The 22,063-nt window shown below is 51.0% G+C and overlaps 2 protein-coding genes and 3 long non-coding RNA genes across 11 annotated transcripts; 3 read left to right on the top strand and 2 right to left on the bottom strand.

Annotated features, from left to right (window-relative positions):
• Window positions 1-81: 81 nt before the first annotated feature.
• MOV10 (Mov10 RISC complex RNA helicase) lies at window positions 82-7,698 on the bottom strand. 2 transcript variants are annotated; one of them, XM_052815181.1, is made up of 22 exons: window positions 7,516-7,698; window positions 6,283-6,379; window positions 6,028-6,167; window positions 5,706-5,944; window positions 5,386-5,626; window positions 5,012-5,134; window positions 4,756-4,909; window positions 4,521-4,675; window positions 4,202-4,378; window positions 3,947-4,094; window positions 3,693-3,854; window positions 3,495-3,598; window positions 3,165-3,262; window positions 2,954-3,073; window positions 2,766-2,868; window positions 2,411-2,534; window positions 2,139-2,330; window positions 1,922-1,996; window positions 1,682-1,807; window positions 1,406-1,494; window positions 1,129-1,250; window positions 82-885 (listed from the first exon to the last, which is right to left on the bottom strand). In XM_052815181.1, the coding sequence occupies exons 1-21, from the start codon at window positions 7,647-7,649 to the stop codon at window positions 1,136-1,138; spliced, it is 2,916 nt and encodes a 971-aa protein (XP_052671141.1). In that variant the 5' UTR covers window positions 7,650-7,698; the 3' UTR covers window positions 82-885; window positions 1,129-1,135. The 2 variants fall into 2 exon arrangements, with proteins under 2 accessions (XP_052671141.1, XP_052671142.1); XM_052815182.1 differs by lacking the exons at window positions 6,028-6,167; window positions 6,283-6,379.
• Window positions 2,139-3,195, top strand: LOC128154481 (uncharacterized). Its single transcript, XR_008239355.1, has 4 exons — window positions 2,139-2,228; window positions 2,423-2,560; window positions 2,831-2,918; window positions 3,117-3,195. It is a non-coding gene; the product is annotated as an uncharacterized LOC128154481 (long non-coding RNA).
• On the top strand, window positions 7,642-14,638 carry LOC128154479 (uncharacterized). 5 transcript variants are annotated; one of them, XR_008239352.1, is made up of 4 exons: window positions 7,642-7,686; window positions 8,358-8,466; window positions 9,456-9,628; window positions 13,652-14,638. It is a non-coding gene; the product is annotated as an uncharacterized LOC128154479 (long non-coding RNA). The 5 variants fall into 5 exon arrangements; XR_008239351.1 differs by lacking the exon at window positions 7,642-7,686 and adding an exon at window positions 8,135-8,213; XR_008239350.1 differs by lacking the exon at window positions 7,642-7,686 and adding an exon at window positions 9,835-9,959 and having other exon boundaries at window positions 8,140-8,466.
• Window positions 9,890-22,060, bottom strand: CAPZA1 (capping actin protein of muscle Z-line subunit alpha 1). Its single transcript, XM_052815193.1, has 10 exons — window positions 21,930-22,060; window positions 17,014-17,077; window positions 16,703-16,754; window positions 15,786-15,849; window positions 14,336-14,542; window positions 13,845-13,924; window positions 13,318-13,396; window positions 12,749-12,820; window positions 12,049-12,111; window positions 9,890-11,468 (listed from the first exon to the last, which is right to left on the bottom strand). Exons 1-10 carry the CDS (start codon window positions 21,966-21,968, stop codon window positions 11,328-11,330), a joined length of 861 nt encoding a protein of 286 aa, XP_052671153.1. The 5' UTR covers window positions 21,969-22,060; the 3' UTR covers window positions 9,890-11,327.
• On the top strand, window positions 16,761-18,752 carry LOC128154480 (uncharacterized). 2 transcript variants are annotated; one of them, XR_008239353.1, is made up of 2 exons: window positions 16,761-17,915; window positions 18,356-18,752. It is a non-coding gene; the product is annotated as an uncharacterized LOC128154480 (long non-coding RNA). The 2 variants fall into 2 exon arrangements; XR_008239354.1 differs by having other exon boundaries at window positions 16,761-18,219.
• Window positions 22,061-22,063: the final 3 nt, after the last annotated feature.

Here is a 22,063-nt window from a genome sequence, read left to right as displayed (position 1 = left end):
TGGTCCAGGCTGCTGCCTGGGGGCCAGGTCCATGTGCTGCAGGGTGAGGGGCTTGCTCGGCCCCCAGACCCTCTTGCTTCAGCCACTGGCACGGGATCAGGGCTCGTCACTATGTGCTTGGGTAAGACCCAGGGAGCGGTTTACGTGGGAAGGGCCAGGCAGAGCTCCCTGGCCATACCCACTCCCTGGTGTGACGGGCTGCAGTCACTGCTGGAGCCATCCCTCCTGGAGCAGGTCAGGGCAGGGCTGCAGCAAGCCTGTCCCTGCTCCGGCAGCCCCAGCTGTGGTGGCAGGGCCCAGGACTCGACATCAATATGTGTTTTTTTCTCTAAATCTTTATTCCAGGAAAACAAAGCGAAGTGTGCCTGCGCGGCTGTGCCAGCTCTCAGGCCAGGCAGGTGTCTGGCGGGGGACCCCAGCCACCCCGCGCCTGGCCGGGTCCCTGCCTGCTGCCTGCACCCCAGTCACCCACCGCAGCAGCACTGAGCTCCCCCGCGCACCCAGTGATGCTCTTCAGAGGCCAGACTCGCGCTTAAGCCATTCATTGAACGGTGAGACCAGCCGCAGAATTGGCTTTCCATGGCCATGTTAAAAACTATTTGAAATGGAGCGTGGTCCCCGTGCAGCGCTGGCACGGTCCTGCTCTGCGAGGAGAGGTGTCTGCCCCGGGCTGCAGCGTGTTCTGTGCTGGAGCTTTAGGCTGGCAGCAAAGGCCAGCAGGACCCCCTTCCCCGATGGGCTCAGCCCCGTCTCCGCAGGGACGCACGGCGCACTGAGCACCCCGGGACCGAGGCAGGGGGAGAGCGGGCGGCTGCTGCGGGCCAGGGGCAGGCTGAGGCGTGCTGGAGCTCCACGGGGCTTCTCCTCCTTTCCCAGGTGGGTTTCCTGCAGAGAAGCCCAGTGGCAGAGCTGGCCTCTGGCTCAGGAGGGGACAGGCAGCCCCTAAGCAAGAGCCCATCATGAGCCCTGTCACGACCCTTGCCACAGAAGCCTCCCACTGCCCCTCGCACGCACGAACCCGCGCCGCGGCTCGGCCCCGGCCGTGCTGCTGCCCCAGGGCACCAGTGCAGCGTGGCCAGCCGTGCCGCTCCTGCCGGGGCTCCGCCGGCAGCTCCCAGCCCTGCTCACCTGGTTGCTAATTGCTGAGGCGCAGCGCGTGGAGGTCGGCAGCGAGGCCGTCCTCCGCGGGGCTCTCGTCCTCGTAGGGGTATCCCGTGTAGCCGCCCTCCGCCCTGCAGTACCTGAGGAACCTGCGGGCACAGAGCGAGGGGAGTGTGGGCAGGAGCTGGCACTGGCCTCGCTGCCTGCCATGGCCCGGCACTGTCCGCAGGCAGCAGGGAAGGGCAGGCAGACACTCATGAGCATCGTCTGCGGAGGGGGCCAGGCGCAGCCAGGCAAGGCTCACCTCTGCCAGTGGTGGTCCTTGCTGAGCACGGCCGGGTTACCCACCACGATCAGCAGAGCCTTGGCCCTGGTGATGGCCACGTTGAGCCTCTGAAAAGAGAACAAGAGCGAGGGCTTTACCCTGCAGCAACACCTCTCGCCCTCCTCCCCAGCCCCACCTGGATGCAGGCAGCTCTGGTGTGGCACCGAGCACCCGGAGCAGCTCTGCCTGCCTGGGGGCACCGGAGGGGAGCAGGGGGTGCCAAGGGAGAGGGGCTTGCTCAGGGCAGCACGGTACCTTGGGGTTCTTGAGGAAGCCCAGCTTGAAGGTCTGGTCGAGCTGGAGGTACTCGCTGCAGCTGCGCACGGTGGAGATGAGGATGACGCGCCGCTCCTGGCCCTGGAACTCTTCCACGGAGCCCACCTGGGGCAGGGACAGCAGGTGAGGGGTCGGGGAGCATCCCTGGGCTGGGGCTGGCAGGGCTCCCTCCACCCATGGCAGGGTGGGCTCCTCTCCCCCCCGCGCCCAGGACTGTACCTTCAGCAGGCTGATGTCCGGCAGCGTCCGCAGGACAGGGTCCAGAGAGGTGATGGCTTTCCGGATCTTCTCCACCTGGGGGGAGGCACACAGCACAGTCCCGCTGCCATGGAGCCATCCTCACGTGCCAGCCCCAGGGCTGCCCATCCGTCCCAGTGCCCCCCATCCCCTGGGGAGGTCTCTGCCCGTCCCCTGCCTGCAGAGCCGTGCCACTCACCTGCTTTCTGTAGGGAGAGATGATGCCGACCTCTTTGGGCGAGACGCTGGGGCAGCCCCCCTTGCCCCGGCTCTGCAGCAGCTTCTTGAGGTAGTGGACCAGCACCTCGATCTCAGCCGTGTTGAAGAATGAGGGGCTCTTGGCCTCTCTCCGGTCTTCCCCGCAAACCCCGTGGAAGATGATGGGGAAGCCCTGGGGGTGGAAAGCGTTGGGGTCTGCTCTGCCTGTGGCTCGGGGCTCCCCCCCAACCCCCTCCCTGCTGCCTCCCCTACTTTTTTGGGGAGCTCCTCCCAGGCGCAATACAGACTCCGGACATCGAGCTCGTCGCTCTCGCAGGCCTTCAGCTCGCTGTCGTAGAAGAGCTCATTGGGGATCTTGAGGATAGCCTCGTGGGACCTGGCAGAGGCAGGACTGTGCCCAGGGTGGGTGCCACATGGCCCCAGCACCCTCGCGGGCACTGTGCACCCAGGACAGCGGGTGCGCTCCCATCTCCCGCACCAGCCGGGGCACTACGAGGCTCTGGGGACCCAGAACCTGGGGTGCATGCACAGATCCTGCACGAAGCCGCGCTCGGCAGAGCAGCCCTATCCCTGCCTGTGCCTGTTCCCGTGCTGGCCCCATCCCCACCTGTAGTTCCAGAGCAGTTTGGTGACAAACTGTGGGTCGTATCCTCCGCTTGACTTCTTGTACAGGGGGTTGTGCAGCATCAGCCTCTCCAGCAGCGAGATGCCTGTGCCCAGTAAGACCCCGTGGCTCCCTGCGAGGCCACTCGGCCCCTGGGTGCCAGCAGCACTCCCACCCCTCTCCCTGCTCACCCAAGCCGTGCTCGATGGCCAGCGGCGACCTCAGGACGGGGCCCAGCTGCTGGGGGTCTCCTGCCAGCACCAGCTGCCCGCCGTTGGGGTTGGTCTCCTGGTCCATGGCGGTAAGGAGCCCTGGGCAGGAGGAGAGCTCGGTGTGGGATGGGGGGGTCCCCAGGCCGCACAGAGATGTTGGTCCCCAAGACGGCAGCCGCGCACCACTCACCCGCGATAGCAACCATGCTCTCCGGCTCTACCGCCTGGCCACACTCGTCGATGAAGACGTGGGAGAAAAACCCTGGGGCGAAGTTGGCTGACACCAGCCTGGGGGAGAGGTGGAATGGGGCTGCTTCGTCGTCCCTGCTCTGGCTGGCCATCCTTCCTCCCCTCGCCTTCATCCTCGTCCTCCTGCAGAGGACGGGTCCCCCCTGCTGCCCGCCCTCCTCCACACCCCCTCCCTGCTGCACCCCAGCAGGGCTGCCCTCACAGCCTGGTTGCAAGGCAGCCCCGGGGTCTACCCGCCGTGGGTGGTGGGGACAATCCCAGGTCCTCTGACCTTCCCGCTGTCACCAGCGTGGTGATGAGGATCCGGTAGCGCCCCAGGTGCTCCTTGCTCAGGTACACGTAGCAGCTCTGCTCATCGTCCCAGTTGCAGCAGGGCTGAAACGCAGGCGTTCGGTGGGATCCTGCTCTCCCCAAGGGCCGCCAGCCCAGACGTGCCGCAGGGTGCCGGGACGGAGGGGCAGGGACCTACCCTGATATCGGCAGGCACCTCCTGGTAGCTTCTGGAGCTGGCGATGAGCCTGTAGACGTAGCGGGGGGGGATGTCCTTGATGAGGCGCTGGCACAGCAGGTCTGCAGCGCTGTTGGAAGGAGCGCAAGCCAAGATCCGGGCATCCTTGAAGCACGTCCATACCTACGTGGGAGGAGGGGGGCGATGGCACTGAGCCCCCGCTGGCCAGGGTGGGCAGCGGTGCCCAGGGCTGGACCTGGGCACGGGCTGCTCACCTGCTTGATGGCCTCCACCAGGGTGACCGTCTTGCCGGTCCCAGGGGGGCCGAAGATGAGGTATGGGGCTGGCCTGGACATCCCCGTCACGATGTGCGTCACGGCTCTGCACTGCTCCTCGTTCGCCTGCAGCTTGCGGTCAAACCACCTGCGGGAGCAGAGGTTGAGCGTGCCGGGTCCCCATCCTCTCCCGTCCTCATCCATCCTCTCCCGTCCCCATCCATCCCCTCCCGCCCCGCAGGCACGGGGACTCACCGGGGCTGGAAGGTGCCTGTGAAGAGGGACTTGTGGCAGGAGGCGGAGGGGAAGAGGAGGCTGGACAAGCCGCGCTGCATGGCCAGGGTTGCAGCCCGGTGCTGGACCTGCAGCGGCAGCCGGCTGAAGGTGAAGGTCACGTCGAACCTCAGGTTGTTCACAAACTTCTTCTGCAGCCTGGGAAGGAGCAGCGTGAGCAGGGCACGGGGACGCTCCCCCACACCCTCCCTGGCCCTTCCCAGCCCGCGCCCAGCCTTCGGCATGTCCGAGCAGGGCTGCTGGGGTCCTGCCAGCCCGGCTGGGGCTGGACACCACTCACTTGGAGGAGAAGCCCAGCCTGACCTTCTCCAGCTCCACGCTGTGCACGTAGCCCTTGTACTGGACGAGCGGGGAGCAGTCCCGCTCGCTGCTCAGGTGGGCAAAGAGGTAGTCCCCCTTCAGCACGGACGGGCGGTTCTCGGCCACGCCGGGCACCTGTGCCGAACAGCTGGAGTGATGCCGGGCACCCCGGGAAACCCGGCACCCCTCCCACCCCGGCGGCTCCCCCTGCGCACATCGAGGACCAGCAGTGTCCTGTCCTGCACCATGGGCACGTCCTGCATGTCGTAGCGCCGTATGTCCACCTCCATCTGGATCTCCTCCAGGTGCAGCAGCAGCTGGAACTTCTGCTGGTAGTTCTCAGCCTGCAAGGGGGCCTCCAGCAGCGACCTGCAGGCAGCAGGGACGTCACCATGCCCTGGGGACACCTCGGCCAAGGGGCAGCGGGTGGGAGGTGCAGGGCCGGTGGTGCCCCCACCCCTCGGCACTCACCACATGGCAGCCCAGCTGGAGCTGGCACTGGCATTGGGTCCGAGCAGGATCGTGTCCTTGAGGCTCTTCGGGTACTGGTAGGTGCCCAGAGGGATTTCCCTCTCCAGTTCGTTTTTCAGGGAGCTGGGCAGAGGGGACAGCAGTGCCGCAGGAACTGCAGGGCTGGGCTCCCCCCTGGACTGCGACCACCCACGGTCCCAGCAAGCAGGGAGTCCCCAACCCTGCCGTCACCAGCCATCGCACGGGGATGAAGCAGTGTCCTGGGGTGCCGGACAGCCGGGTCCCAAGGAGCTGAGCCTTGTCCCAGCTGGAGAACAGGCTGGGGCCCTCCGCTCTGCCTCCAGAGGTTGGCAGCAGGTGACCCCGCCACATACCTGTCAGGGGGGATGCCGTCCTCAGTGATGACAGTGACAGGGCGCTGGAGGCTGGCCTGGTAAGGCTGGAAAGGCGCCGAGGGCCCCAGGTCCTTGGCCAGCTGGCTCTCGGCGACAGCAGCGATGTAGCGCCCGATGCTGAAGGGCTCGTCCGGCTCCTTGGTGAACTCGAAGACCACCACGGCACAGAAGTAGCCATTGCAGGGGGTCAGGCACCGCACCTGGATGGGGTACGTGCCACCTGTGAGGCAAAGAGGCGAGAGCTGGGTCCTGCATCTCCTCCAGCAGGGCAGGGTGCGGGGCAGGGGATGGGGCTCTACCTGGGTGCAGCAGCAGGGACTGGCCCTGCGTCGCCCCTTGCTCATCCGTGAAGGAGAGCTCCCGCGACTGCTGGTGCGGCTGGCACCGCCGCAGCGTCACAGCCTCCGCTCCGCGGTTCTGCACCAGGATGGTGACCGTCTGGGGCTCGCCGGCCACCACCGGGAAGCGGATGTGCCCGTTGCCTTTGTCGTGCTCCGAGACGATCTCTATCCCGTGCTTCTCGTGGACGAACTCAGCCCTGCAGGAAGGGAGGGTCAGGCCTTCCCAACCGGGGTGGGGGATCCCTGGGGCCATGCTGGGGCAGGGTGCTGCCAGTCGTACCACTTCTTGGCGCGGCTCTGGGGCGCTTGTGGACCGGAGCTGGGCTGCTGCCCTGGGACAGTCGCGGACGCCGACACCAACGCCTTTGCGTTCGTTCTGGGTCTCCGGTACTGGTCTGCCACCACCACGCGCCTCTTCTCCTGTGAGGAGCAGCCAGCATCAGCATGGCCCCGGGGTCCTGCTGGGGGGTCCTGCAGAACCAGTCCCAGTGGGAGTGGGAGCTGCTGTGCCGCCCCAGCCCAGGGCCTCCCTCACCTTCTTGAAGTGCACCGACTCCGCGTGCACCTGCGCCCGGTGGGTCACCCTCAGCGCATACAAGATGCAGGAGAAGTTGGGTATTTTTGTATCAGTCCTGCACAGACAAGGGAGAGAGGTTTCTGCGTGGAACGGAGCACGGCTGGGCTGCCGGGGGCACAGGAAGCTAAGAGGAGGCGAGCGGGAAGGGAGGGTGAAGCGAGGCACCGAGGCTGGGGTGAGGGGCACTCTGGTGACTCCCCTCTGTGTCGGGAGAGGGAGGAAGGACCGCAGCTTTTCTCTGGCCCATGCAAATCTTACATCCCTGTAGGCTGCTCCAGCAACTCCCTGCTGTGGCACAATTGTTACAGCTGTACCATGGCTGTTCCAGCTGTGCCACGGCATCACTGTCTGGCCCCGACAACCACACAGTCCCTGTCCCTGCCAGTGCACAAGTGGCAGCAGGGCTGGGATGTGTCCCTGTCCCCAGGTACTTGACAGAAGAGGCTGTCCAGAGGGATCAGCCTCCCGCACAGCCCCAGGGGCTGAGCCCGTGCAGATGGAGGCTTCTCCAAGGCATGGCCACTGCAGTCCCAGCAGCGATGCCCCCCCAGGTACCTCCTCCTGCACCCTGCAGCATGTCCCACAGCCCATCGGCAGGCTGAACCCCAGCTTCGCCAATGATTAACAGTGGTGATGTTGCACAAGGGCCAGCGTGACCGGTGTCAGCGGGGTGAGGTGGGGACCGTGGCAGGCAGCGGGTGTCCGAGGCCGTGCCCAGGCAGCTGCTGGGGGGCCCGTGCAGCTGGGGAACATCCCAGCAGGGCTGTGGTGAGATGGAGGGGCTTGGAGGCATGAGGGGCTGGTGTCTGGAGAGGCAGCTCTGCCTCTCGCTGCATCCGCAGCCCAGCGGGACGTGGGCTGCCCCAGCGACGCTGTTCTGTTTTTTCCGTGCCCGGAGAGAGCGGAGCCCCTGCGTTTGAGTTTAACTGGTCCAGGTGGTCCTTGCTGCTCTGAAAGCACACGCTCCTCCATCCCACCCAGGAAGGTGATGAAGGTGAGCCCCTGAAGACCCCAAGTGCTCCCCAGCGCTACCCTCACACCCAGCTCCTGGCCGGAGCTGGCTTGACCCCCCCCAGGTGAAGCCCCAGCAATGCCGGCCAGGGACCGGTGATGCTGGCCAGGGGAACGGGCGATGCTGGCCGGGGGGACCGTCCCAGGCGATGCTGCCCGGGTCTGGCCGAGGGCTCTCACCTGCCCCGAAACTCCAGGTTGTAAATGCTCCGCAGCGTGTCCCGCCGGCTCTCCTGCTCCCGGCCCGTGTCCTGCAGGAACTGCACAAACTGATCCCCCCACTGCCTGGCCTCTGCCACGCTGAACCGCGGCATGGCTGAGCCGAGCCGAGCCGAGGTGTGCCGAGCCGAGGTGTGCCGTGCCGTGCCGGGCTGGGCTGGGCTGGGCTAGACTGAGCCGGGGCTGGCCCCGCGGGGAGAAACGAAAGCGAAAGGGGCCGTGCACCCTGCGGGCCCGCCCGCCCCCCCGGGGCTGGGGGGGGGCCGGGGGCGGCTCCTGCCCGGCCGCGCTGGCCCCGTCCCCCGCAGCATCGGCCGTGCCCGGTTAGGGGAGAGCCTCGCCGGGGGTCCCGCACCCCACGGAGGGTCCCGGCTGCGGGACCCACGCGGCCGCGGGAATTGCCCCTGGCTGCGTGCGAGGGGCTGGGGCGGGGGCTGGCCCACCCGGGACCCGAGGGGTGCACACCGCCCTCGCAGGGCTACCCCAGAAGTGAGGGACACGCACCGGACCCCGGCTGCGGTTGTGGGGCTGCAGGGAGCCGAGCTGTCGGGCGTCCAGGGTCTGGGCTAGTTGCCTTCCCCCGGCAGTAATTGCCCCCAGGGAGAGCAGAGGCCGCCAGCTCACACCCGTGCTGCTGTCGGGGCAGGAGAGGTGCCCAGGTGTGTTGCATCGCTGTATCCCGTGATGAGGGGCAAGAACTCCCACAGCTCACACGGCTGGTCTGTAAACAGGGCAGCAGCAGCAGTAAGAGCTGGTTTCCACACTTGTCTCTGTCCCTGGTTTTCTGTGCTTTCATCCTCCAGCATGCCTAGCGAGGATGGTCATCCCTGACCTGCTTCTGTAAAATGGCTCAAGGCCCTGGGACTGCTCATGGTGCTGCTTTTGCCTTGTCTGTAGCCCAAGGATGTTGGGGTAAGTCTGCTGTTTTCCCCACCGTAGCTCTGGTGGCTTTTCCTCTGACCCAAGCTCTACTAATGACCTGCCAAGGTCTGGAGGTGGCTGGTAAGACTATGATGACGTGTGTAGGGCCCCTTGCACGTTGCAGGAGGGCTCTGAGGCTTGAAAAATGGGCACGTTGCCTTTGGAGAAGTTGCTCGTAAGTCTTTGTCATGTATCGCAGGCAGAATCCTGGAGCTTTAAGGTTTGATCCTGCAAACAGAGAGGAAAGCTCTTTCCATGGGGAGCAGCTGGGTAGCCTGGCTGCTGTCTGGGCTGGCAGGACCCATCCTGCAGCGCTGGGCTGGGCTGGCTTTGCCTTCCCTGGCTCAGCCAAGCTGTGGTGCCTGCTCGCTGTGATTCATCTGGGGTCCGGCTTTGACTTTTGTACACTTCAGCAGAGCCAGCCCAGGATATACTTTGTTCCGGAGCTGGCCTCAGTCTCTGCTGAAACCTCTGGTCTCCAGCAGATAATTGCCGATAGCTTTAAGGATTAGAATGCCTCTGGGCATGCATCACCGCTGGGCTGGCACTTGCTTAGTGCCCCAGCGGCGGTGAGTCACACCAAGTGTTGCTTTTCCAAGGAAGAAACAGGAGCTGGGAAGGGGCTAGGACTGGGATAGCAGAGCCTGCTGTAGAGAAGGCTGGTGGGGGAGAAGGGCCAGGGGGCAGGCAGGGAATGGGTTGGCCTAAAGGATGATTAGCTAAAGATTTGGAGGACAAAGAGATAGAAATGGTCTTAAGGCTGGAACAAGTGGCGGTGAACTACTTGCAGTGTAATTCACCCAGAGTGGGGAAGACTAGCCTTGAGGCAGATAAAAGCTCTGTTGTGTGCACAGCCTTATCTTGGGCCGCCGCTTCAGCTTCACATTCTTGGAATTGCTGTAGTGCTTGTCTGGATGGGACCACGGCCACAGACCACAGCACCTTAGGTGCTCGTCCACACAACCTTTCATCTCCTCTAGGCACTGCGGGCAGGGAGGAAACCCTTTCTACAAACACCCGCTGGCAGAAGCGCTGTCCTTGAGCAGCTCTTTGCACAGTAGCGTGCAAATCCTCCAGAAGAGAGCCCTGCTTTGTCCAGTGCACCCGGCGTTGGATGCATCCAGCCGTGCTTCACAAGCTGAGTAGAAGCGAGGTAGGTGTTACAGTAAGACACAGATGATGAGTGGAATAACATTGTTTGCCATTTTCTGTGGGGTGAAGTGCTTCATTAGAGCTGCGTGACTGTTTTCAACCTGCAAGTTCTTAGACCTCCAGTTCTCTGGTCTGCGTAGCAGGGTGGGAGCATCACCTGTGGGTTTGCAAGCAACACCACCCCTGCTTTCAGACTGTTACCGGTAGATCTGCCTTCATCAGGAGCTAACAGAAGCGAGACCACGAAAAGAACAGACACAAATGGCTTTAAAACAAAGACCGGTGTATTTCTACTAGACTATTTGATACAGAGGATGCCTGTAGGATGAATGGTCAGTCTCAACAGCAAATACAAATATATTTTATTTAGACAAAACTTCTCACAAAGGATAGACATGCTTATTTTGTGGTATTACTGTGCAAAACCTGAAGTGTAATGCACAATGCACAGGCAGTCCCATCCCTACCTTCCCAACCCCTTTCTTTGTGTATTTAAAAATAGGAAGACACTAGCCAGTTTAAAAACCAGAACCTGCTAGAAGGCCCAGTGATAACCAAGTGCAAACAAAGCAAAGTGAGTTCACCAAAGGGGTTTCATTTTGCAGTGAATCCACATTCTGAGTTCTGACTGAGAAAGAAAGGCATATGCATGCCTCTTCAACCTCCTCTTAAGAGAAGCTGGTAGGATTGCTATTTTTGATTTTACAGAGGAAAAAAAAAAAAAGGTAACATAGAGCAAGCATTTAGAGAGCAATGAAGAGATTAATTCCAAAATCCCTTTTAAGTATGACAAGAAACTGGCCACAATTGAGACAAAATGGAAAGGTTTTTTCTCTCACTTTGGTGCAAGTTTATTTATTTTGTACACTATCCATCCATACACCTGTGATACAAATTCTATGCACCTGCCACAAAGCATTAAAGCACAACATACCTATTATTCTGTAGACATTTGCATTTTTAATCACCATCCAGCCTACATGGATCAGCAGTGATTCAACACAGGAACTTTGTAGTTCTGTAAAAATGCAGATGTCTGATAACCGTACATACATGAGGCAGGGGATAGCAAAAATGTTCATTTTTAGGTAACATGGCTCAAATCTTCAGATTAAAAAAAAAAAAATTGCATCCCTGGAAGAGCTGGCTGCGTAGGGATTTCTGTAAAGGATCTTGTAAACTCATTTTGTATAGTAAAATCTAAGCCTGCAGGCTTTTTGCTTTGTGGAGGTCAGTAATAAGGATACATAAGGACTTACTGTCTTTTGCATTTATTATATCTTGCAGCATAGCGCCTTGAGCTGTTGGCAGATTTGACAAACTTACTGGAGTACCTGCAGTGCTGTATACGGGTGAAGGGAATGCTCTGCACCCTCAGCTGTATTTATAATAGGGCTTTTCCAGCTAGGAAGTTTTCCAACCAGTACAATCAGTGATTGAAAACAGCTATACTTCTGAACCATGAATGTGGCTTAATTAAAACGATCTATCAGTAAATGCAGTCACAACAGGAAGTTTATGTGGCAGGAAACACAAAACACAAAGACAACACTATTTGTTCCACAGTTCTCTCTGAGGCTAGAAAACCTGTTAACTTTGAAAGCCCTAGAAAAATGCTGCACTGGTTTAGAAACCATCTACTTGGCATGGGACCACATTTGTTTTTTGCACACAAACATTTCATAAATCTTATTTCCGCATTAAGCATTCTGCATTTCTTTGCCAATCTTGTAGCTGAGGATTTTGTTCCAGTCGATCTTGGTGCGGGTGACGGGTAGCTGCCGGCGTAAGGCTTTGAAAGTGGTGTCTGACATAGTCTGGTAGTTTTCACTGATTGCTGTCTGCAATGGCAAGTAGATTCAGTTATGGCAGCAATAAGATATTCTGAGAAAGCATGACTTGGTGTTAAAGCCACAAAACCCCTTCTACAAGGTGAAGGCACACTATTGACTAAGTTAATAATGCAGTCACCAGTGTGTGTGCAAGTCAAAGGATTTTTATTAAACTCCCCTGTGAATGTAGCAGTGTCTCCTTACAGGTGTTTCACTGACTTAGCTGCATCGAGTCTCCTTGCACACAGGCTGGGACAATGTAAAAAGCTGTCGCACAAATTTCCTCTTCAGTATTTTTAACTGTCACAGAGGAAAATACTTAAGACTCACCCACTCCCCTTCCATACTTGTACCAGGCATCATCTGTAACCCTTTAAAATAACTATACAGCAAACTTGATTATTAATTACAAATAGCTTTACAACTATGTTCTTTAAACAAATACTACTACCCTTTTCTAAGTAATTCTTACAGTCAATACCAGATTCAGCCAGAAACAGATTTAGGGGTCAATTTTCCATGTTTCCATTAACTGCAAATGGAGACTGATATGATTCCATCCTATTTATTTAACCACCGCTGATCTTACCTGGTACTCGTTTTCTGCATTTTCTATTATCTTAATAAATTCCTTAGCTGTCTGGACATCACTCTACAAAGGGGAAAAATAAATTTTTGTATGTTTAATGGCAACTTACAAAAGCTACACAATAGATTTCTTCTCAAATGATCGGCTGAGTATAGATGAAGTGGATAACATCAGCAGCTTCCGCCTCATGTTTGTAGCTGGGTTCCTTTCACTCACTACGGATGTGTCTCAGTGAGGCTCAAGACAGAGGTATGTATTGGCTAGAGCTTGTGCTCCACACTGAAACAGGACTGCACCCTAGTGAGCAAAAGGGAAGTAGACCTTCATGGTACAGATTAGGGATTTTGTGACTGTTGCTCCCTCTACTGTACTACAGGACTTCTTGTTTTGCCTTAGTACACTGCTCTTACTGTTCGTTTCCCTTGCATATAGAAAGAAAAGCATATTCTGCCCTCTTTTTAACAGAAATTTGTAAGATAAGCCTTCCAAGAGAGACTACTTTCTAACACGGTCTAACTTCAAGCAGTTGAGAATCTGGGTTACCCATGTGACTCTTAACATTATAACTACACTGACTAGTCACCCTAAAATTATATTACTTTAAAGTCAGGAGAATGTAGTCATAGAAGTATATGCTTCACGAGATGCTTAAGAAATAAATTAATTGCTTTATCATAAAAAAATCTTTTACCATACTTACTGAAACCTGTACGGAGTCCTGGATATCTTTATGACTAACCAGTTGAACATTGCCATCTTCATAATAATGAACCTGAACAACGAGACAAAATGCAGGTTATCATTAACACTCATTTTATAATCCCTAGAGCCCCCAAATGCTACCAGAATGGCACAACAGCATTGTTGTGCCAGTCTTCTCTGCTTACGTGGAGACTAAAAGCAGGATGGACTTTCTAAAAGGTTTCATTCTTTGTCAAGACTGTTCAAGATTATGTTAATGCAGTAAACGCCTAGAGTTGAAATAAGAGCAATTATAAAAGAATTCATGGTATAGGTTTTAGCCCTATAAAGTGAAGCAGACTTGGAGGCATATAGGGTAATGCTATGTAATAAACCACAGGCCAGATTGTAGACTATGTCTGAAACACTAGTTTTAAGAATTAATTTCTTGAATTGTATAGTTTAATAGCATCTTGACTTGAAAAGGCCATCTTGGCTGTATTTCAGCATCTCATTCTGAGTCGAATGCATTCATGTAAGAGAAGCACAATGCAGCTTCTCCTGTTATTGCCAGAAAAAGTAACTCACCTGGATCTTGAGCACTGCAGCCACTTGAGCTGTTGGTGGTGTGATGGTAAACTTCCATTCTGATCTCCAACGACCGTTCCTAAAAACAATCCAAGCACGAAAACTTATTTCCAAAAAGCTCTAACAACAAAAAGAACCAAATTAACAAGAGCAAGTTGTTTCTGCGGTCACCTTATGACCAATATTACAGTGCCTTACGTGGCACTGAATTAAATTTCTGAAGCACAGCTGAACACAATGCAGCTTCAGTACAGACTAGCTCCAGTGTACTTGTGCTTTGAAATACGTAAGGGGCTATCTATCTAACTCTGCTAATGCCTTTCTCTCTGGACAGGTCACTGAGCCACAATGAAGCCTCTAGGGAAGTGCCAAGGGGGCTGCAAGGAAAACAGACTACAGAATGAAAAGCAGAACTTCTTGGGAAGCCCAAGACTACTTGCTCTTCAGACTGTGTCAGAAGACATAGAGGATGGGTTTGTTTGAGGACTAGTAAAAGAAGAAAATACACTATGTTGAAATAGTCTTACCAGAAGTTTTTGGGCTGGAACTGGTGGCTCTCAATACAGGCAATAATTGTCTGCTGCCCATCTATAGATTTACCATAAACCTGTATTTAGAAAAAGAGTTAAAAAGGCCCAAGAGCTGAGGAAAGCCATTCTTAATTTCTGTTCTTGGCAGCATTGTGGAGGCTTGCTATTGTGGTATCTCACTGGAAACATATACCACTAATTGTCCAACACCTCCACTTGCACGTATGTACAAATAATGCCTCCTTTTTATTAACTGCAGGTGTTAAGGTGCGTGGCAGTCACAACTATGAAAAATAAGGTCTAATACGTCTTTACCACTGTGTGCATACCAAGATATTTGCACCCTCTTTGGAACTTGTTATTCCAAAGTTAGCAAAAATGCTAGTGAGGATGGAGAATTCGAAAAGCACTGCCCAGCACAAAGTCCACTCAAGGTACTGACTGACATGGAGCAATGAACTTTCAGTGAAACAAGATGGATACTCAACAGTACAGAAGCCATTGGGGTAATGATCTTTCACATAAGCTCTCAGTGCACTGTCACAGGCATCTCTCCATTGTTTTAAAGCTGATTCTGTGTCCTCAGGCTGGGGGTCACTTGCTTCTTTCCTTAAATGATCAAACTTAAAAGAAAGTTTGTTTCTTGGGTCTAAAAATCTGCCGTTGCCCAGATCACCATGTTCTGTGATTAAGACCTGTAAAAGAAGTTGAAATTAAGATACACTTATACTGCTGTAAATGTGCTGGTTTGCATTTTTTCCTGACTATTTGAATAGATATCAATGTTTCAACAGATTCTTTCATTGACCTATAATATCACATAAAGAAACAAGGATTTTTTGGTAATAATTTCAACTAGGAGTAATTGTAGTGAGGCTGTAGGCAAAGTCTCTGCTCTTCAGTAATACTGCACTTAGTCTTCTGTCCCAGAAATGGCTGTATTACATTAATGTATATATTTAGCTTAAAAGTTGGGCGCCCTTACAATACAAACAGGTGGTTTTGCTTTTGAAGTTATTTTTGCTGTTTCCTTCCCCATTTCTAAAGGAAACAAAGAATTTTACTCTGAAATTTACCATTTATTGTCATGGTCCGTGTTGCAATAGCTCTCCTGGTCAAGAAGGGTATATAGATGTGGCTACTTCTAATATACACAAACTAAAGTACACAGCAAAGCAGCACCGTACCTTCCCTCTCCTTTGTCTTAGTCACCATAATTCTCTGGCTTGCCAAACATTGACTTTGGGGGTTGGGTTTTTTTTTTTTGCAGGTTGTACTGTAACTTTCTCTTGTCAAAGCTATTTCTATGGACAGTCCTCTTAAAAATATCTGCCTCCCATGAACATATCTGGGACACCAGAAAAGCTAGGTCAGTACTTGGCTCAGAGAATAGAACAGATGGTCAGGCCAGCTTTCTATCTTCTGCAGGACTTGCTGCTTGTTCTCAAAAAAAAAAAAAAAAAAAATTGTTTTGCTGGCATAGACTGGATAGTATTAGATTGGTATAACCAAAGATACAGTATGTTTTTTAGCGTAGCTGGGAATGGATTAAAAATGCAGAAAATGAAAAAAAAACCCTGTTAAAAATCTACTACTGATTGTCATTAGGAACTGTAAGCAGGTGGCAACATAAGGATTTGGAAGTGAACTTTAAACAAACAGTAATCTTTAATCATTCATAGTCTAAGTAGAATTCCAGTGACTTCAGCATGGAGCTTTACTTAAGGAACAATGAATTAGAGTTACTAGGTAGTATCAGACAATACTTTAAGAGAACATTTCACCTATGCTTCTTCTATAAGAACAAATGACGTGTGGGGGAAGGAGGAGAGGTGATAAGTTTTGAGTAGAATTAAACTAGTCAACATCTTGATGAAACAACATTTTTTATTGGTTTTGCACAGTGTAGTAATACAAACCTCAAGTGTTTTCTCTTACCTGATCATCATACCCTTCTATCTTCACCGGAGTGAACTGATCCATGTTATACTGTGCAAATGCACTGTTAAGAATTAAAAGAATATGAACTTTAGCTGTACATGCACATTTATTTTGACTCAAGAATAAGTATATGGTGTGATTTACGTCACAGAAAATTTCAACTTAATTTGGCAAATAATACACACGAGCACTCTTTAAGGATTTTCTAATACCTTTTATTGACCATAGCTATAAAAACCCAGGTCTAAATAAACCCAGGTTTATTTAGTGATGACCAGGAAAGTACAGAGTTCAAAAGTAGAACAGCAGGCAGCCTGGGGGAATATGAGCAAGCCAAGGCAAAACAGGAACACCCCAGCTACAATTCAGACAGCAGTAAGGTAAACAAATGAGTAGTCTAATATTTATAACAATTTTCTTACGTAAAGACCTGCTGACTGACATGTCACCTAGCTTGAAGTAAAATCTTAGCATCAAAAAGCTTGTATGCATAACCTTTAAGCACCTCCTGATGAAACCGTGCAAGTAAACAAGGTATTTTGAAAGCTTTTTTTTTTTTTGAGAGAGAGCAGTTCTTTTTCTAATCATCGGCTAAGGATTACTCAGTATTTCAGGCTTCACTTGCTTTACAAATCATGCTTCAACAAGATCAGACATTCCTGCTGCTGCAAAGTTAAACCTTTTGGCAGAGTGCCTTCCTGTCAGTTTTATATGGCCTCTACAGCACAAATTCTAATTTAAGGCTTTTAATAAGAATCACCCATGTCTTTCATTATGTATTTTGTTGGGGGGATAAGGAATTACAGAAGATTGCTCTCAATACAACAAATGGCTTGCATGCTTCACACGATGGGTGTAAGAAAACATATACATCTCTGATGGTAATTTGACTTGTTTGAAGTATCAATACTTACTGTGCTGCTCCTTCCCTGAGAAGATTATCATTGTTAAGCAATAACCGGACATCTGGAGAAGAGAGAATTCAGGCAGGTTATTGCATTTTTTGATCAAATGTTTCTCTTTATGCATTTCATTTTCAACTCTACAAATGCAAACATTAAAATGGTTAAATCATTTTATTAGGCATATGTAGTCACAGAATGACAGCATGCTTTTCCCTCACCATTTAAACTTAAAAAGCAGTATATTGTGACACAGCCTTAAGCTCGTATAATAGATGAAACATGAAGAAAACACCACCGATCATTTTTCTGTATTTACTTACCATTGAATACTTCATTGAATTCTCCAGGGGGTGCATGAGTGATGAATTTTGCAGCTATACGCACCTACAATGAAGCAGAAAAGTAATTAAACTAAAGACAAAAGATAATTTACTGAGTTCATACATATTGCAACCTACACTGAAGCAATTCACCACCAAAACCAATGCTGACAGTGATAGGAAGTGCTGGATCTAGGGAGAAATCTAAGCACGCATTTTCAAAATAAAAATAGTCTCATAAGACCAGATTCTTTTCAGTGTAACCAAGCAGCATAATTCCAAATGTACTCAGGAAGATGTGCAAACTTCACATGGGCGCCTGTAAAAATGTGAACTGTTCAACTTGCACACTACTAACCTATTTAAAGAATATGAATGCTGGCTAGCCGCTCTTTTTGGTGACATTCCTAAACAATGTTTTTTCCTGATCCTTGCTAGTAATCAGAAACCTAAATGCCAAGGTATATAAAGAATAAGAAACCACTGTGGTAAAAGTGACACTGGAACTAGATGGTAACCTGCAGTGCAACCACGTAGCTAACGAGTGTCTGACATATATTGCAGGACACTGTGATTCCCTGTGACGCAACTTGTTTGATGCTGATGACTGCTGAAGGAGATGCCATTGCTTCACAGCAAACAGTGTGTGAAGGATGAGAGGTTGATACCTCTAGAAATGGAGCAGTAAACCAATTACATCAACTCCCATGGGACTGCTTCCAGAGTTAATTGTGCCTCATGGACTTTGAAAAGCCACTGATGTGCTTGGAGTGCAGAAGGTGGTCTGGAGAGAGAAAGTAAAAGCTGGGAACTGACAGAAATGGGGGAGGTGATGGGAACTGCCAAAATGAACCAGAGACATCAGATGCAGCCTCCAAATGAAGCCATCCAAATTTCAGCAGGTGTTGGGTTTTCTTTTTTTTTTCTTCTTTCTTGATCCTCTAATGCTGCCCATGTCACTTCTAACCCTGGGCAGTAGACCCACCACCTGTGCCATTCTGTGGCATGTTACTCCTCTCATCTTGAAGTAGTATTTCATTGGAAACTACTGTAGTCCCGCCATGAACTGTCAGAGTGGTGGAAGAATTCAGGCATGTGGAACTGAGAGTGATACAATAAATAACTGAAAAGGCCAACTGTAAGGAAAATACCTCAATGTCTGCAAACTTCGAAGCTGGAAAACAAAACCCCATTCTCTTCTAAAAAGTAATAAAGCTGCATTGTGTTCTGAAATCCAATATACATGTCTTGCATTGTTAGAATTTAGGTGGTCTAGGTACTGATTCTGTTGAAACTAGGAAGTTTATGGTTTTCATAATAAAATATTTTATGTTTTTTACAGGACCAAAGGGAATAGAATTATCTTGGAAGACTTGAAACAGGAAATGTCACAAAATCAAACATCTCCCTTAGAATAATAAAAATGTCACATTTCTTCCAATAAGTACAGCTAACAAAGCTGTGCAATAAGCCTTTCTTGCTCAACTAGACGTTTATTGAAGATGACTGCAGAACAGTGCTCATTACAACTCTGATTAGTTTTTCTGCTTCTCATTTTGAGCGGTAAAACACAGGAGTGTGTATATAGCCAACTGCTTCAGCTGAATTACTGCCAGAGCGGGAAATAACTTGCTTCTCTCAACAGTCTTCCCCGTTTTAATTAGAAATTGTTGTTTGTATTTTGTCACATAATGATTTAAAGCAAATCATGAAAGGAAATAAACACCTTTCCAAACAAAGAGTATATTGCCTTATTCCAACAGTAGTAACAACTCTGCTTTAACTGGATTGAGCTTCAGATAAAAATAGATCGTCTTCCAAATTAGCATCTATTTCAAAAAATATATATACATTCTTTATGCCTGAACTAACTGTGCAATACAAATGAAAAACTAAAGAGTCAGTAACTTGTGTAATTGATACAGTACAGAATGTCAAACCATTTTCTCCTAATTTTCTGCTTTTACATAAGGTTGGTAAGTATACAGCAATCCTAAAAATGCAGCTCTTTTACTGTTTGAAAATTTTCACTATTTAAAGAACTGTAATTAGGACACATTGCTGCCATAATCTTGTTAGATTTCACTATCAGAAGTCTGGATGGTGATGAAGATAACCTAGCAGTAATTAAGAGGGACACTGCTGCTTTATATCCTCTGTGGACTTTGCCGAGAGCCAGCCCTAAATGGCTGAAAGCCTTCTGAAATGACACCGTGTGCTTTTCTGAGAAAGCGCAAGTGTAAGCACTAGTACAGGCATATCGCTGTGCTAAAGCACTTACAAATATGTACCACTTCATGCCATGGTGCCTCTCAGTGGGAGGATTGCACTAGGATACATCCTGCAAATTAACTCCCCAGATGAACAGATGCCCTTTTATAAGGTGCTTCAACATACGGAAAAATAAAGCCCCTAAAAAGCCATAAAATATAGTATCTTATAAATTTATGCAAAAATGTTGTGGCTGCAGAATTGTACTGTACATGGAACCCTCATAAAAGGGACCACTGTTTTAATAGATTGACTTTTAGATCAATGGGTTCTCATAAACAGATACTTGTGAAAAAAACAAGTATTACAGGAGGGATTTTTACAGTCTTCCACAAATTCTTCCACTTGGAAGGATGAACAAAATTAAATCAACACGGAAAGGACTCCACATTTCAATCAAGCATTATCACAAAACCAGCCATAAACAAAGCAAACACTGCAAGTCAACAGTGTTCATTTTTATAAAGTATCCCTAGCCCTGCCCCTCTTGTGGAGCAAAAAAATACAAAGCATCTAAGTCACACTGTTGAAATCAGGAGTGGAGTGCAGGAAACGGGCTGCAGAGTAATTCTAAATGTCAAGCATTTGAATCGCTGTTGGGTTTTAGAGTTGTTTTGTTTCAAAGTAGTGTCAGCACGGTGGCAGAATGTTCATTTGCAGAAGCATGAAAGTAAGACTTTCTGCAAACTGACCTACTTCGTGGCCATCGTTGCCATTTCAGGTAGCTTTGCAGCACGCTAGCAAAATGAACTTCCTGCTTCTAAAATGGGGAAAGTGTCTGAGAGGGAAGCTGCTCAACCATTAGTTTAAGCTGGCAAAATGGCAGCAGAATGAACTTAAGTAGACAATAGGGTACATTGCAGCAGACCTTAAACTAAAATGAATCCCTTAGCTTACTTAAAATATGTCTATAGAGGATAAAGAAGCGAGGCTTGGAGGGGGGATGAAATGAATTAATTTTGTTGCTCTATTGATTTTTTTTTTGTTTCTTTGCTTTGTTTTAAAGCACTGGTAAACTCAGACTGAAAAAAGGCAACATATATAAAAGTTCTAGACCTATCTGAACAGTTATGAAATGGATACTATAGTAAATCTTTGCTGCATGTTTCTTTTTCAGATCCTCGCTTAAGATTATCCTTTTCTACCCGTGCTAGGCATGGAGCTACTTTAAATTGAATACAGGTTGCCTGAGCCGGGACATGAAGTAGAATGTAAGCTCTGATTTCAGCTGAAATCCTATCTACTCTGCCAAATAAAGTACTTTGGCACATGTAGTTCTGAAAAGCCTCTTCTCGAAAGACAAGTCTTCCCCACAAGTGCTTTGAAAGAACTGCAGATTTCAGGTAAATGCAGCAGGAGAAGGAAAAAACCCCACCTAGTGACCCCAGATTCTTGCAACACTGACTCATTCCCAGACTAAACAGCTAGCCTAGATGTGAGCCTACAAACAGGGACCCCAGTTCTACTTCCAGCTCTTGAAGGACTTGCTAGATTACCAAGGGCAATTTACTTCACCTCCTTTGCTCTCAGACCTGTACCACCATAACTGCCAGCGTGACCAAGCTTCAGTTTTGTTTGAATTTTCACATCAAATGCAATGACGACTTCAATTTTAGCAGTTCGAATGAAATTCGGCCAAATGACGTCAGATAAGTATTTTATACACCATTAGATACATTTCAGTTATGTGCTAAAGACCATATGAATTCTGTTCTGGAATATTTATTTCAAACAATGCTCATGTCATCTAAAATATTAACTAAACGGTGAATTGCACCTTGAAAGCTCTATCTGCTTGTTTCCCAGTCAATGTCACTGTAACAAAGGCGAAACTGGCAGTTTAAGGGAAAACTGAAAGCAGGCTCCAGACTCGTAGGTCCTTGAAGATCTATGAGCTTTAAAGCCCCCTCCAGGACATTAAGAAACAAAGCAAAAACCTACATGTAACGTTTTAATGATGTAAGGAAGAGTAACGGTGGATTTTTTACCTACCATTTGTAGGTAACTAGTGCTACCTGGCAGAAAAGGCGACCTCTTCGTTTGTTAAATGAAACTCAGCACTGCCTGTAAGACTGTAATTTTCCCACATTCCTACGCAAGAGGAACAATCTGTTCATTTCTCCCTTTCCTAAAATAAATATCGCTCTATTTGCTTCTGCTTAGTCCCTTCCATCCAGTGTAATCTGTAGGCTCTACATCAAAGTTACTGTCAGGACCTGGGGCAAGCAGAAAACGTGAAGACAGGCTCTAGCAGCGTTTTGGAACTGAGCAGCTTGCACAGCACCTTTTAAAGACGCCGATAACTTTGTCGACCTGGGAAAAGAAAGCCGAAGAACAGAAAACGTATTTTCACGCACAAAGACGCGCCGAGGCACCTCAGCTGCACCCAGGCAATAAGGAAATCGAAATGCAAAGCGTGGCGCTGATAAGTCACCGCTGATCCCCGGCCGGCCGGCCTCTCACCCGGGCAGCTGGCCGCCCAGCCGGTCTCGGGGGCCCGCCCGCCCCGGGGCGGCGGGCTCCCGGGCCGCGGATCGGCCCGCCGGCGCACCGGGTGAGCCCCCCCCTCCCCGCCCGCTGTCCTCCCGCCGGTGCTGCGGGGACAGCGGCGCCGGCCCACCGCGGAGGGGCGGCCCTCTCCCTACCTTCTCCTCATCCGACACCCGGTCCTCGAAGTCGGCCATTTTGGCAGCTCTGGGCCCGGCCCGGCCCCGCGCGGAGCATGCCGGGAGCGGCGGCGGACCCCGCGCCGCCGCCGGGCTGGGTCGGAAGCGCCGCC

Source organism: Harpia harpyja, chromosome 19 (genome assembly GCF_026419915.1).
Source record: "Harpia harpyja isolate bHarHar1 chromosome 19, bHarHar1 primary haplotype, whole genome shotgun sequence".
Lineage (NCBI taxonomy): Eukaryota > Metazoa > Chordata > Aves > Accipitriformes > Accipitridae > Harpia > Harpia harpyja.
This window is presented reverse-complemented; position numbering and strand designations above follow the sequence as displayed.